Source organism: Cucurbita moschata, unplaced genomic scaffold (assembly GCF_002738365.1).
Source record: "Cucurbita moschata cultivar Rifu unplaced genomic scaffold, Cmos_1.0 Cmo_Scf00007, whole genome shotgun sequence".
Classification (NCBI taxonomy): domain Eukaryota; kingdom Viridiplantae; phylum Streptophyta; class Magnoliopsida; order Cucurbitales; family Cucurbitaceae; genus Cucurbita; species Cucurbita moschata.
The window spans coordinates 5,964,437-5,980,250 of record NW_019268523.1 but is presented as its reverse complement, the minus strand read 5'-3'; the positions used below and the strand labels follow the sequence as shown (position 1 = coordinate 5,980,250).

Here is a 15,814-nt window from a genome sequence, read left to right as displayed (position 1 = left end):
TTTTTTTTTTTTTTTTTTTTTTTTTTTTTTTTTTTTTTTTTTTTTTTTTTGGTGTGGGGGGTGAGAAACTATACCTGTAGAGAGGAAGCAACCGGTAGTTCAGTATTTCAAGCACTAGAAGCGTAACTCCTGGTTTGCTCAATAGGGATGGGTTTTTTTGTGCTAAATGCTGCAGTAAAGAGTGATTTAATTGAGAGTTTTTACATACTGAAAGTAAGATCTGAACTTTATTGGAGTAGAAGAAAGAAAGAAAGCTAATTTAAGTATAAAGGGGTGAGATTTTAAATTCTGGGCAAGAGGTGTAACACAAAATGTCAAAAATAAGAAAGTACTAGAAATCAGACAGCTCATAAATTGGCAACTTATTCATTTGATAGACATTTGTAAAGATTTAAATGCAAACCTGAATAAGAATATTTCTTTCTTTTTAAAAAAACCTTTCTACTGATTTCTACTTAACCATAAAGAGTGTGCTATAGAGCCTTGAATCTTATTAGGCACAGAAAAGAAAGGGAAGTATAATAGTAACAAGTAAAAGGAACTCCTATTGATAAGGGTTTATATTGATGACTCCTATAAGGTTTAAATATTGATTACTTCAAGTACACAAGAATCCATCTTAGAAACTATATAGGAGAATATATAAGAATCCCTCTTAGAAACTACATAGAAAAATATAGTTGTATTACACTTACTCAAACTACTTCACTATTAAGTTTCCTTAACTCATAAGTAAGTTTAACTCATAAGTTAATCTTGGTGACTAATCCAGTCCATCTAAAATTCATTCTCAAAATATTTTCCTCATTATTAATAGTTTCAGCACTAGAACAGTTGTAGAAGCTACAAAAGATCAACCAAGGCTTTGCATAACCTCAATTTCCCAACATCAACACATTTTATCAACGTGTCTGATGGATGCACCCTCTATCTTCTCAAAGCCTGGGATTGTCTTCGGATGTGTTTTATCTTTGTATGATAGATCAGGTTCTTTACCAACTGTATGACACGTGTCTTGTCTCAACCCTTGCTTGGTCATGAAGGCAGCGTACCGCTATCTGCATGTGGGGGTCACAACTTACCATCTTCATAGCATGGTTGTGACACTCTCTCCCACTTAAATTAGTCATCATCCTCGATGACTTTCTTAGGGGCACAATCGCATCGTGGATTATGACATTCTCTCCCACTTAATCTCGACATTGTACTAATGACAATATGAATATGAAAACTATTCTTGGCCTCAACACAAATATTCTCTGAGTTGCACAAATTAGTGCACCCCTTAGGGTGGGGCTATCCAGCTCAACTACAACATTTCTTCGTCGTGGCCACATCCCTTATTGAAGCAAAGTTCATAAGCTTTTAACATAGTCCTTTCACTTTTTGTCACTACCCTTCAAGTCAACTATTTACTTAGTCACCTTCATGTGGTAGATGTTGCACTAGTACTTCTCTAATTGTGCTGAAGCTTCAATTTTCATGTTGCTCATGGCTCTATTCTCTGGTGGATGCTGGTCTTGACAACTCAACTGAAACACCCACCTTAGGCACGAGGCAATGACTCAAGGAATACACGTATGCTCACTTCTTGGAGCACTTCCATGGCTGTCGCGACTCTCTAAAGCTCACATTTCTTGGAACATTTCCATGGGCATTGCTTGCCTCTCTCATGCTCACTCCGCTTGAAGCACTTCTACGAGCTTCACTTGCCACTTTTGTGCTCACTCCTCTCAAAGCATTTCCACGGGCATCGCTTGCCACTCTTGTGTTCACTCCTCTCAAAGCACTTCCTCACAAGGTATGAGCTCAGAGTAATGTTCCCTCCCTTCATTGCACCCCACAAGTAGATGGAGATGTCGTAGAGGGTTCCATCCATAAGCATTCATCTTTGAAGGGTCCATGTAGGAACACGAGCAATAGCAACACCAAGAGCACTTATACAAACACCAAGACCTACATCTGTCGTTGGCCCACAACTCGACCAAGTATATTGAAGCCCTTCATAGGGAGCTTCAACCACACAATGAGCACCATCAGTCGTCGATGGAGAAACATAAGCACCAACTGTGAGAGCACTTGAAGCTTTGCGTGCATCAGTTGAAGTGCACCATTCTTCGTTCCTCCCATGCCACTGGAGATCACATTGGTGGTTGTGGTTCAAGAAATCGATTTGAGACCATCAATGTCTTGACAAGAGCCAAGTTTCTCTTCACACCTTAGTGACAAAACCGCTCGATTACACGCCAATGAAAGGAATGAAGGTCCTCGTGTACTCTTCCTGGTTCAGTATTTCTCTTCCACCTTCCAAGCTCCCAATCCAAAGTGGCTCATCAGTCTATGCCCTTTTGACCAATTCATCCATGGCTGCCAAAGCAAGCTTAAGCAGCATAGATTACTCAACTAAACAATCAAGTCCCATCCCTAGTATTGGCCCTGCAGGTGGCAAAACGACACCACACTCACAAAATTTGGTCCAATAGGCATTGACGTCACCATGGTTAAACTACCAAATCCCTTACTCCCAAGTCTTAGTTCCAAACTCGAGCTTGGCAATGAAGGTTAAATGGAGTTTGCTAGTGACAAAATTGGTCTGCCAAAGAAACAACCCAGCAAGTGCACAAATTCAGTCCAACTCATCTTTCAACTGAGCATTATCAATCCTCAGCTGCTGCTGCTCCAGCGAGATTTCTCCGATAAATTGTTGACCCACCACAATTTGAACAAGTTGGATTCTTCATAGCATCTCAAATCGACATATTCTCAACTGCCTCATCTGCAACAGCATCATCCACCCATATGCGCTTGCATTGTGCTTAATCTGGCACTTGGTGCATGTCTCACTTGACCAGGTTTCTTTACTTGTAACCATTGCCATTATTCCTCTTATGCAAATGGCTCTTTGGAACACACCCTACCTGGTACACCTTCCGATTATCTATTGCCCAAATTTGGAACCCCAAGCTCTTCGCAAATGAGCATGGTTATTGCTTCATTGATGGGTAAGAGTTATCCCAACTCAAGGAGTCTCGCTTCAACCCCTAAAGCTATTTTGATTCTGATTCACAACGACCCTGCTCAATCTAGCACTCATGATGCACTTGTGAAGTCTTCAATCAACCTTCAAGTTCATTTCTTTGACATTTTTGTTCGACAATTTTTCGTACATATTCGACAACGCCTTCAACAGATGTGATGTTGTCTTATCCTTAACAATGTTGAACAACATGTTTCTAGATAACGTCAAATGAATCAACCCTAGAGCCTACCAATCCTTGAGCTTCCACTACTTCGTGGTCGTGGGATCCGATTTCATCCCGAACAAAGGTTCATGAAGATTTTGCTAGTACGGATAATCTTCAATTTGCATCTTCCAAAAACTGATATCAAATCCATCAATACTCTCAATCCCAATTTTTTATCTTTTCATCTTCATAGATTGTTGTGAATCTCTCCTAACTTTAATGCCTATTGTTAGGATCGCACAACTCATACACTCGATCTAGATGAAGAACGTGAAAAACAAAAGAGAAAAGATGCAAGGACAAATTTATGCAGTAACACCAAGATGCTCCACGACGGCCCGGAGTTTATATATTAATGACTTCAAGTGGTTATAGATAATGCATTTTAGTAACTACATAGGAGAATATATAAGAATCCATCCTAGAAGCTACATAAGAAAATAGAGCTTTGTTACACTAACTCATATTACTTAACTATTAAGTTTTCTCTAACTCTCGAGTAAATTTAACTCATAAGTAAACATCAGGCCCCACAACCAACCTACCACCTATTGCTACTAACTCATAAGTAAACATCAGCCCCACAGCCTACCACCTATTGCTACTAGGAAAGGTACTAAATCTTGTACTAAATATCTCATTGCAAATTACATTTCATATAAAAAAAATTTCAAATAGTCATAAAGCATTCATATTTAGGATAGACACTTTACTTGTTCAAAGGAATATACAAGAAATCCTAGATGACCCAATTTGAAAATTGGCGGTCATGGAGGAAGACCCATGGGATGCCAATGGGTGCATATAGTAAAGTGTAGTATTGACAGTAGTGTTGAAAGACACAAGACAAGATTAGTAGCTCAAGAGTTTACTCAAACCTAAGGAATTGATTATCATGAGACTCTCTCCCGTTGCAAAAAATAACTCCATCAAGGTTCTTGTCTCTTTCAGCTAATTTAGACTTGTCTCCATCAACTAGATGCTAAGTACGTTTTTCTCCACAGTGATTTAGAAGAAGAGGTGTTCAGGAGCACCATGGAGATTTGAAATGGTACTTAGAAATAGCTAATTTGCAGATTAAAGAAATCGTTCTATGGTCTCAAACAATCTCCACAAACTTGGTTCGAACACTTCCAAAAAGGTAGTCACTGGTATCGATGCCTCCAAGGTTTGAAGAAGTGAAGGACAAAGACAGATACCAAAGACTTGTAGGTAGACTAATCTATTTATCTCACAGACGTTCAGATATAGCATTTGCAGTATGGTGAGTCAATTTATGCACTCACCTGGACACACTCATTTCAAAGCTATGTAAATCCTGAGATATTTTAAAGGAATTGTAGGTAAGGGTATATTATTTAAAAAACAAGACCACTATCAAGTTGAAGTGTACACTGATGTAGATTGGGGGGAGTACCATTGATAGAAGATCTACTTATAGCTATTATTTTTTTGTTGGAGGAAATTTAGTTACATGGTGTAGTAAAAAAAAATGTAGTAGCTAAGTGCAGTGGTGAAGCAGAATTTAGAGTCTTAGCCCATGAAATTGGTATAGGATCCTTGAAGAGCTAAAATTGTCTCAAAAAGCACCTATAAGAATTTATTGTAATAACAAAGGTTGTCACCGCAAAAACTCCTAATCTAGTCCAGCATGATAGGACAAAACATACTGGAGCTGACAAGCATTTCATAAAGGAGAAAATTGATGTAAATGTAATATGCATATCTTAGTTTTTGACAATAAAACAAACGGTTGATATGCAATATTTCTTCTCAATTTCAAGTCCACTATATGGATCACATAAGCCAAAACTAATTTTCAACAACAAATCTACCAATCAGAATTTCACAAAATCCATTTGATTCCGTGATGATCACCTTTTCTATTATTATTCATTTTCAAGCCAAATGTGATGGAATGTTCTCTCTTTATTCGAATCATTCAGACCTGCTGGGTTTTGCACTTTCAGTTTGACCCAACCTAAAACAATCCTTGAGAGTTTTCTCTCCCGTCTGGTAAGTTTCATAATTGATGGGTCTTTTCTAATGTTAAAAACACAATTAATAGGGGTGTCTTAGCAAAAGTACATAGTAGACTTGGTTTTAATAGGGGCTTGTTTAGTGAGGTCTATGAAAAGTTCTTATTCATGGTTTCTCTAAATAGCCGTCTTTGCTGCAATTTTTCTTTCTCACGCCCTTTGGGATACAAGAGAATTTGTATCTCAGGAACTCTTAAAGTCTATCAATGAGAAGAGTTGTTTCATATTTAAAAAAATGCAGAATTAACTGATTCTCAATGTGAAAGATAAAGAATAACGTAACAAGGTTTTCATAGATCGAGAAAATTACGTTAAAATGTGAACGAAACAATGAGTGTGGTGCGAGGAGAAGCAATCTAGTATAGGTTTCAGCCAATGCAATACTGGGAACAGCCTACACAGAAAAATAATAGGAGTATACGTTAGAGATAAGTTTGAATATTCATCAAGATAATGAACCCCTAATTACATTACTTCACCCCGTTAGAGACAAGAATGCATAAAAACTCAAGCAACAGCGCTTAATATGTACAGCATCATGAGCTTCTTACAATAAATTGTATGCACCCAGCTGAGAATACTATATCATGGGATAGAAATAAATCACTCAAATATTTAACCTAAAAGTAAGCGAATTATGTAGGCCATTCAGACCATGAACCCATTTTCTACTACTACTTTTTGGGCTTGTTTGGGGTATTGACCGGCGACGTTTTTCTTCCGGGCAGCTGTAAGTAGATCCTTGGGTTGGCTTGGTAAGCCCACCCATTGCTTGGGGCATGGTTTTAAGCAGTATAAACCCAAACCTACGGGGTTGAATGGTAAACACTGTTAAACTGGTAAGCGCCACTGGTTACCTTTCTTTCTATAATTATTTGTATGTATATTTTAAATTTGAAGTTACTTAGATACTTCTCAAGTTTCTTTTTCTTTTTCTTTTTCTTTTTCTTTTTCTTTTTCTTTTTCTTCCTCTTTCCTTTCTCTTCCTTTTCCTCTGGGGCCGAATCTAAACCCAACAATAATATATATTTATATACACACACACACACACACATAGAAAAGTATTATTTGAGTCTATATTTTGACTCTAATTCCATTTTAGACTCTTTACTTTCAAATGTTGAATTTAGTCCATGAACTTACAATAAATCTTAAAATTAGTTCTAACTTTTAAAGCTAGATGGGGATGTTGCATTGCCCTATGTTTTCATCATTTTTAAAGTAAGACAGGGATGGTTGAAACATCAAGGATTCAAAAACGTCACTCTCATGAGGGCTGGTTATTAGATTGTATTGTTCGGCCTCCTTCACTAGGTAGAAAGATTTTATCAATTGTTCGGCTGCCTTCAGGAGGACGAAGATTTTATGAATCTTCTGGGATTGAATCTTTTAAGATTGAATCTTCTGGGATAAAAGGATCTTATCCCTCAAGTCTGCTCATGCCGACTCCAGAATCATAATCCAAATCCTCCAATCCTTTCAAATTTGAATTATGAGTAACCCCTTACAATGGCTGAATCTCAACATCCCAAAGGATAAAATTTGATTTTAAAAGGGAATCTTTCTTTATAATATTTGAATTTGAATTATTCAAATCCTCCTTAAAAATTGAGATCTCCTTATCTCTCTCCAAAGGACATATGTCAAATACATGCTCGAATACACTTCAGGCATGTGTCAAACATGCCATTTTGCCTAATGCCTAATGCCATGCAAGTAAGATTTTATTGCATAATGGTTACAGTTGTACCTAGAAAGTTGTGATCATAGGTATCTTTCAGTGCAATAGACCACATATACTATAGTACAAATTTTGATTAAGAAAAGGATATATACCTGTCCAGAAAATAAAGATTCTTCCATTTGATAGGTCAGCTTCGAGCACAAGTTCATTGAAAAACCTGATAATAAAGACATCGGCAATGGGCTCACTTCTCGCATTATCATTATCCTCTCATTGGTCTGTAAATTTTGTGCTGATGATAGTTCTGGAACCCCAGCAGAAGATAGCCAATTCATCACAGTTTCACATGCTGGTTGCGCCATGGTGTATGAGACAACCCAAAACATCCCAATTGATCTGTCATCCATGTTCATATAATCCATCATACGATCACCTGGAGATAATACCAAAGACGTGTCAGAAAATACAAATATTTTGTTACATAAACAAACCTTCATAATAAGAATATAATATACAAAATCAAGGAGAAAATACCCCAATATGGCAAAGCAAGATCTCTAAAAAGTTGGAAGTGTTGGTGCAAACTAATGTTTTTCTTATGATATGTAATTCTTATGATATGTAATGTATACAGCATCAGTTGACCTCTCTAACTAGATGGAAAATATATAAGAGCTGCTCCAATTTTTCTTAAATTGTGACTAAAAAACATAGAACAGAAGGAGAAAAAAAACCACGATATGTAGCATGACTCAACAACTTTACTTGCATTATGCACCATGTACCTTTAATTGCTTGCCTCCACCATTCATCAATTTGTTTTCCTTTCTGTAGCTGCTCATTATTCAAATATTCTCTTGTTGCTGTGTTCAATGACCAAATACGCAAGTTCTGACAACTACTAATAAAATCAAGCAAGATGCTTTGAGGATTATTTGGATCAGCACTTTTATCTTCTCTATGAAATGATAATATTTTTCTTGTCGTCTCCACCTGGAAACATATTTGAAACATTAGTGCATCAACAAAAAAATCCTCCAGAACGTATTACATATTGATGTAAAGCTTCTCAAAATAATTAGGGAACTTTTACGTTCACACTTCAGTTAGTGCATCTTAGAAAGAAGCAATTATGAGAAAATGCAAGAGTACATGAGTATATCAAGGGCAATGAATCCGTCATTCAAAATCAACCTTCCTTGCATCTGAATTCAAAGCACTCATCACAAGCTCAACACGAATGATCTGTGCAAACAGCCAAGTGACATGGTTTGTCCTTAAGACATGGTGACCTCCCTCTGTTACACGAGAAAACAGCTTAGCCACAAAGTCCGCAAAATCAATACATCCGCTTTTCATAAGAAAATAGAATATATCGGAGAAGACGAGCCACTCTTGCCAGCAATGTATCTCTGCAAACAATAGTTACAGGAGGTTGGTTATCAACATGTTAATAAAAACAGGGAAGACACTTTCGACTTTATCAAGAATCATGGATCTTTAATGCATATGTTTTCCAGTTCCTTCTGCAATTATTAGTCCTATAATTAATTCAAATAGGAGTGAAATTTTTTAAACTTCGAAGTACATAGATATTAGTTGTACTCTTTCAGAAAAAATCAATAAAAAAATATTCATCTAAAAAAGACAGTTGAAGTATTCATTTAAAGAATATAGTTGAGGTTGCACCACACTAAGTCTCAGAAGCTTCAATGGTGCTAATGCTAATAACTTAAACTAGTGCTCATTAACTCCTTTCTTTTTCTTTATAAGAAACCTACTTTCATAAAGAATATCATGACTAAGTGGCAGAATAAAAAGATGAATCACAAAGAAATTGCAGTTGCCTGAATTTGTCAGCTTCAATAGCTCAAATATTCTATCAATTGTCGCCTCACATATCATCTCAGATGTAAACACAGCACCAGGACTAAGTCCCTGTGCAGGAGACCTATAGCCAGGAGCCACAAGAAGCACGCGCTTCCACCATTCAGGTGATGGGGTTGTGCGAAGAGCATGCCTTATACAACGCATAGCTCTTTCCCAGTCTCGAGTTCCTCTCTGAATAGCTGATGCAATATCCTGAACCAAATAAACAAGACCAGTTTAACAGCATTTACAGAATGGCAATCAAATGAACAAATTAGAAAGGGCATTGTACCAGTAACTATATGAAAATTGCAACAAGTATTTAGAGACGAAGGCATACAGTATGTTCAAGAGGAGAAAACTTAGTATAGAATAATCACAATTAATGAATGTTTTACCACAGATTTTAGGTGATTGTTAAAAAGAGACTTCATAATTCCCCTCATTGGTTCCACTTTTCCATAATGAAGCTAAATAGTAGCAGACTTTACTGCATATAGATAATTACAATATCTTCGCAACTTATAACATACACCTAAATTGTTTCCAAATTTAACCTCACCTACAGTGGTAAAAATTGACAGTTGGACTGGAGAGAAATGATTGCATGTTTTCCTCTCATTTTCTTCTATTTCTAAGTCTCTCAAATAGCTAGATAAGATACATTTTTCGTTTCTCTTTTTTACTGACATTGAATAGAAACCCTCTTTAAGCTCTAGATTAAGTTCTTCACCTCTCCATGCAGAGGTTCACCAAGTACACTTGGATATGTGATTGGTGAATGACGCGAGCTTGCTACTGCTTCACCAGATATGTTCTGCATTGTTTGAGAAAAAATCCGCTGAGTCCCAAATGTAGGGCAGTGAAGGTGTTGATCCAACATCTGCATGTGCATTGCCATCATATCTCGCCTCCTATGGATCTCCAAGATGAGTGTAAATAAGGCTTCATCATCAGGAATGTTATCAATAAATTGCAAGCCACTGCGTAGTAATTCATAGAAAGGCACACGACATTTGTTCTCCTCAACCAAAAGCCAGACCACATCCAAACAGCTATGTAGCCATTCAATGAGAGCCTTGTCAGGCCTCCAGGATTTCATATTCTCTGATTCCTCAATCCCTTGCTGCCGTTGATCCCAATTAACCATCCAATTAAGCATGTGGGAAAAAATATCAGCACGCGTCACTGGTTTCAAATCAAATTTAAGACCACTTAAGATAATCTTGCAACAAAGCTGACGTAGACTGCTTATTGCATTATTTCTCAAAAATGAATTGACCCTAACTGCAGATGGTAATCCAGTCCCAGAAAGATCAGAGGATTTGATTGGTGATAATGCTGTGCAAGAAGTTGGATCGATGCTTGATTGAGCAGGTGAACTGATTCCATGAACCGATGGTAACGGAGAGGCAGGATTGGAAGACTGAAAAGTAGAACTGTTAGGGACTGGGTTTGAGGATGGAAGCACCCCAGACTGCGATAAATTTGTAGTTGAGACAGTAGTAGGCGCAGCTTGACTTCCCTGGCCCAGGGAAACTTCTGCAGATGAGATTGAAGAAAGAAGGGATGGCAAAAAAGTGTCCCAATTAATGTAACCTATACTGCATAAACTCCGTAAAGCAAAGAGAAGAAATTCTGCCCTTGGTACATGACCACTGCACTGTACAACTAGGGAGATAAGAACTGATTCAGTCACAGCATGCAACTGATCATAGTCCTGAAAGATTGCCCCATTTGTTAAACACTGTTAAAATATTGTTGGGTGAAATAGAAGAAAATAAAATTGTAAAACGCATCATAATATGAAATTCTGAATTAGGTCTCGAAACTCACTGCAAATTGATTCTGAATTTGCTCAAAATCTAAAAGGAACTGCTCGTTCCGAGGAGGAAGCTCTCTGTTAATAGCTACTACACGCTTTTGGGCCTTGTTCCTGAGGACGTGCAATGGAAATTAAGATTAGAAAAGTTCCACATAAAGAATTGATCCAGCAAAGTCGTTAAAACAACATTTATTTTCGTTTCTTCTAATTGATTTAGCATTTTTTTTTTCTATGTATATACTTCAATTATTGACTATCAGGAAAAAAAAAATCATTTCACTATCCTAAAAATTAGGTTATTAAAAAGAATTTATGAACGTATCAGTCAAATGTCCTGAGTCTCGCAATTACTTTGTACTTTAAACCTACATATTGGACTTAATAGCACCCAGTTATGCGGCTTCAATCAGTCATTTGATTTAGGAAAAATTAAAAAAATTATCCATGAAGTATAGGAGCTGTCACCATCATATCCTCAAAGATTCAGTTTGTGCAATCACACGACTGATTGGAACACTTTGTACCAATCTAATGATCCTCTCATAAAAGCATATGGCACTCAATCTCAATAAACAATTTAATAGAACAATAATGGCAAGACAAATATTGAGAAATGAACTTTTAAGGACTTCGGTGAACGTTATAAAAAACCAGATTGGAAAATGAAAATAAGATCACCTATCACAGCTCATCTCAAGAAACTCGATGTGAGAAGGCACAACATCAATTAAGAGTAAAAACACAATAAAATAAATAAAACAAGTTGAAGAAAGCGAAGATGAGAAACCTGCAACCCAGCATGCACGTAAGATCATACTTCAATGCCAACAACGCATTTTTTTCTTTCTTTTAAGAAGTAGAGCATTTTTCCATTGAGCAAAAAACAGAAAGGTAAAGCCATAATTAAGTTTCCAGTCAATGGATTAGGGATTAAATCATGCAAAATGAATAGAGTATGCAAAGTATTTTTCATCATCAAAAAACGCATTGAACCCTATTTTTGTACAGACTTGGCCATTGAAGAACAGACCTAGACATTTTTGTATTGTACCATAGTTTACTTCAAAAGCATTTGTACAACCTGTAGTAAAGATTTTATTCAAGTAAGGTTGAACGAGAATCTCCAAGTCTTATTGAATTAAATTGAAACAAAAAAAGGAAATTGGCTAATGATGTAATAACTAGATGTAGCTAGCTCATTTAATAGTCCCTGTTTGAGCAGGTTAGTCTTGAAAACAGCCTAAATAGTTAGTATATTCGGAAGCAGTGTGAACTCTTAAAATGGGTAAGCCATGTTATGGTAGAAAAAAAAATTGTGATATTCATGAGCACTTGAGCCTACTTGGATGCACCTTGAATTTTTTTTTTCTTTTTCTTTTTTCGATAAGAGACAATTTCTTTGATGATTGAAATTTACAAAAGGGATGTATAATCTATCGCGTTTACAAAAGACTTTCCCAATTTACAATGAGGAAGGTATAACTATAGAAAGTAAAAATATTAAACAATTTACACCGAGAGGGAATTAGACCATAGACCATATCAAAAGAGGAATATGGCATCAGTTGGGATTTTATTAAGACAAATGATTACCTGCTCAAACAGAAAATTTTGATTTGCCGAGTTCTAAAATTAACCAGGTGCAGGTTGAAGGAACTAGGACCAGAGTGATATAATAAGAGAGATTGCAAACTAACCAAGAGAAGACGCCAACAAGAACATATACACGCTATTTGAACAAACATAAACTAACATAAAAACAAAGACATGAACAAGGAAACAAAGAAAAACACTCACGGAGGTTCTCGAGCTGAATCTTCGGGCTTTAGACGATTACTCCTCTGCCCAAAAAACAGAATTCAAACAAATAAACATAGTGGATATGCTGTTACGTTGTTAAACGAAGATAGAAACTTAAAATCAGAGGGGAGAAAGTTAAAAAGAAGAGGGGAGAAGGGCAATTGAGATATTACTCCCAAGTAGAGGTCGAAGAGATTGGCAATGGCAGCTCGAGCTGGGTGAAACTGGTAAGCGCGGGAAGTGGAGACCGCCGTTACTGATGACGATCGCTGTGGTTGATCCATCTTCTCATTTCCAGTTCCAAAAGCTCAAACCCTTGGAGTTTCAGGAAAAAGCATAGGAACTAAAACCAGAATCAGCGGACTGTCGAACTCGGATTGCAGTGTTTCTGAGCGTAGCGGTCTTGTCACTCCTTTCCAACTTTCTGGGTCGTTTCGGGTAATCGGGTTCGGATTTCAAGTGGACCGTATCCATCAGAGAGTAATGGGCCGGGCAGTTTCTATGGGTCGTAAATGGCCTATTTCTAAAAGGGTAACCATTTTGAGATCCAACTTACACAAAATGTTCATATTCTAATATGAATTCAGTTTATTTCCAACATTTCTTTACAACAACCTTTATTTACATCTTCTTTAAAATTTATCTTATATAATTAATGTTTTGGTTCATACCATTCGACCTTGGATTATCTCTATGGCACCTGCCCCACATCCACTCCTATTGGCGACCAATGTCTTGTCATTACCTAAAAAAACATATGGAAACTAGACCAAGTATAAAATATCTACTTGTAAGTTCTTAATCGTCCATTATTGATGTTAGGGTACCATACTCCAATTCTGATCAATAGGGATCCTAGGTTGTGAAGTAAAAGTTCTATGATTAGAGAGACAGTTTTTATTAAAGTATTACGACAAAACCACTAAGCAGAAGAAGCCACGTGATAACGAGAGAATGAGATGAGGGAGAAGTACCCTAAATTCTTTCCGGATTAATGTACTCTTGAAGTCCAAAGTTTCTTTTAAATGGGTACGATGTAACCATAGTTTTTTTTTAATAAAAAAAATTATCTATTTCCCCTACAACTACAACTCAAATAACTCCAACCCACATAGCAACTGCTAGACTAGCCCAACGTCTATGCAATCCAATCTAGCAGCATGCCAATGGCCCAATCGGCCGCCAATGACCCAACTTCTAGACTTGCACCAATCCTCTCTAGTGACCCGACCCACGACTCATCCGACCTTTGTGACTTTGTCTTCCATTTTGGACCATTCTAGAGTTGTTTAACCCAGTAGCATGCTCATGGCCCAATCAACCGCCAACAACCCAACTTCTAGACTTGCACCGACCTCGTCTAGTGACCCGACCCATGACTTGATCCAACCTTTGTGACTCTATCTTACCATTTTGGACCATTCTATAGTTATTTTTGACTTTATCGTAGGCAATTAAGGTGAATACAAAAATTGTTTGATATTGTTGGGATATGGAGCTGATGCCTGGATCTGGTAGAAATATATCTGGAAGATATTTCAATATATATGGTAGATATTTGGTAAATATTTGATAGAGATATATTTTTTAGATTATATCTAGTAGTTTAAATCTTTGGAAGCTATATTCAGTAAATTGAAACCATATATATACCTATCAGGGAGTGCTCTAAAAATGTACTTTTTCTTGATTCTCTCTTGTTGTACATGGTCCTCAATAAACCTTTAGTCAATATTCCTTCTTGTATTTTCTCTTTCCTGTTCTTTGTGTTCATCTTGATCGAGTGTGTGCGTTGTTGAGCGATCCTAACAACTGGTATCAGAGCGAGGCGAAATTCACCATGATCTATGAAGATGGAAAGTTCAAAGATTAGAATTGAAAAGTTTGATGGATCCGATTTCAGTTTCTGGAAGATGCAGATTGAAGACTGTTTGTACTAGAAATGTCTTCACGAACCCCTGTTGGGGTGAAGCCGGATACTATGACCACGGAGTAGTGGAAGCTCAAGGATCGTCAAGCCTTAGGGTTGATCTGGTTGACGCTGTCCAAAAACGTGGCATTCAATATTGTTAAGGAGAATACAACGTCAGATTTGTTGAAGGCGCTATCGAATATGTACGAGAAATCGTCGGCTATGAACAAGGTGTATTTGATGCAAAGGCTGTTTAATCTACAAATGTCTGAAGATGGATCTGTTGCTGGTCATATAAACGAATTCAATATGATTACAAGTCAATTGAGTTCGGTGGATATTAATTTCGAAGATGAAATTAAGGCATTGATTTTGATGTCATCTTTACCCGAGTCGTGGGATACTGTTGTTGCCGCGATCAGCAGTTCACGAGAATTTGATAAACTGAAGTTCGATAAAATTCAAGATGTAGTTCTTAGCGAAAGTATTCACAAATGGGAAATTGGAGATTCATCAGGCAATACTCTCAGTGTTGATCGAAGGGGAAGAAGTAAATCAAAGGGCTCAAACAATGGGCGATCAAAATCAAGGAACTAAGGAAAATCTCCAAACAAACCAAATGTTAAGTGTTGGAGTCGTGGAGAAAAATGTCACTTTCGGGCAGATTGTACAAAGAGGAAGCAGAATCACAAATCAGAAGATGCGATGATTCTGTAAATTCAGCAGAAGACATTGGGGATGCTTTAATCCTCAACGTGGACAGTCTGATTAAATCCTGGATTTTGGATTCAGGTGCATCTTTTCATTCGTCTCCAAATAAAGATTCGAAATTTCAAGTCTGGAAGTTTCGAAAAGATGTATATTGCCGACAACAAAGATTTGAAGATTGAAGGAAAATGGGATGTCTGCATAAAAATTTCGGCAGGAAATCAGTGGACATTAGAGAATGTCAGATATATTTCTAGTCTCAAGAAGAACTGATTTCTATTGGCCAGTTGGATAACACAGGTTATGCATCAGTGGACATTAAAGAATGTCAGATATATTCATAGTCTCAAGAAGAACCTGATTTCTATTGGTCAGATAACACAGGTTATGCAACAGAGTTTGGAAAGAGTTTGTGGAAGATTGTGAAGGGTGCTATGGTGGTAGCACGTGGCACAAAATCTGGAACCTTATACACCACTGCAGGGTGTATGAACATAGCTACGGTTGCTGAGAGTGCTTCAAATTTAAGTTTGTGGCATAATAGACTTGGACATATGAGAGTTAAAGGAATGAAGATGTTGGTTGCGAAAGGAGTTTTGGAAGGTCTGAAATCTGTTGATATGAATCCTTGTGAGAACTGCGTTATGAGCAAATAGAAACGAGTTAGCTTCACAAATGTGCTAGAGAATTGAAGAAAGATACCAGGACAACAAAGTAAGTGGGAGTTGAGGT

The 15,814-nt window shown here is 37.1% G+C and overlaps 1 protein-coding gene across 2 annotated transcripts in view; it reads right to left on the bottom strand.

The window, feature by feature from the left end:
* LOC111444785 (mediator of RNA polymerase II transcription subunit 23) overlaps positions 1-12,854 on the bottom strand; it is a 21,783-nt gene extending 8,929 nt beyond the window's left edge. For both annotated transcript variants that reach the window (XR_002710740.1, XM_023082833.1), the window contains exons 1-10: positions 12,636-12,854; positions 12,460-12,503; positions 10,674-10,773; positions 9,571-10,557; positions 8,816-9,050; positions 8,163-8,380; positions 7,754-7,961; positions 7,121-7,401; positions 5,595-5,678; positions 75-169 (exon numbers count right to left, since the gene is read on the bottom strand). Coding sequence is in view for 1 of the 2 variants with exons in the window: in XM_023082833.1 (XP_022938601.1) it covers positions 75-169; positions 5,595-5,678; positions 7,121-7,401; positions 7,754-7,961; positions 8,163-8,380; positions 8,816-9,050; positions 9,571-10,557; positions 10,674-10,773; positions 12,460-12,503; positions 12,636-12,746 (2,363 nt within the window). In the remaining variant the exon portion in view is untranslated. The remainder of the gene's footprint in view (positions 1-74; positions 170-5,594; positions 5,679-7,120; positions 7,402-7,753; positions 7,962-8,162; positions 8,381-8,815; positions 9,051-9,570; positions 10,558-10,673; positions 10,774-12,459; positions 12,504-12,635) is intronic.
* Between the last annotated feature and the right edge of the window lie 2,960 nt (positions 12,855-15,814).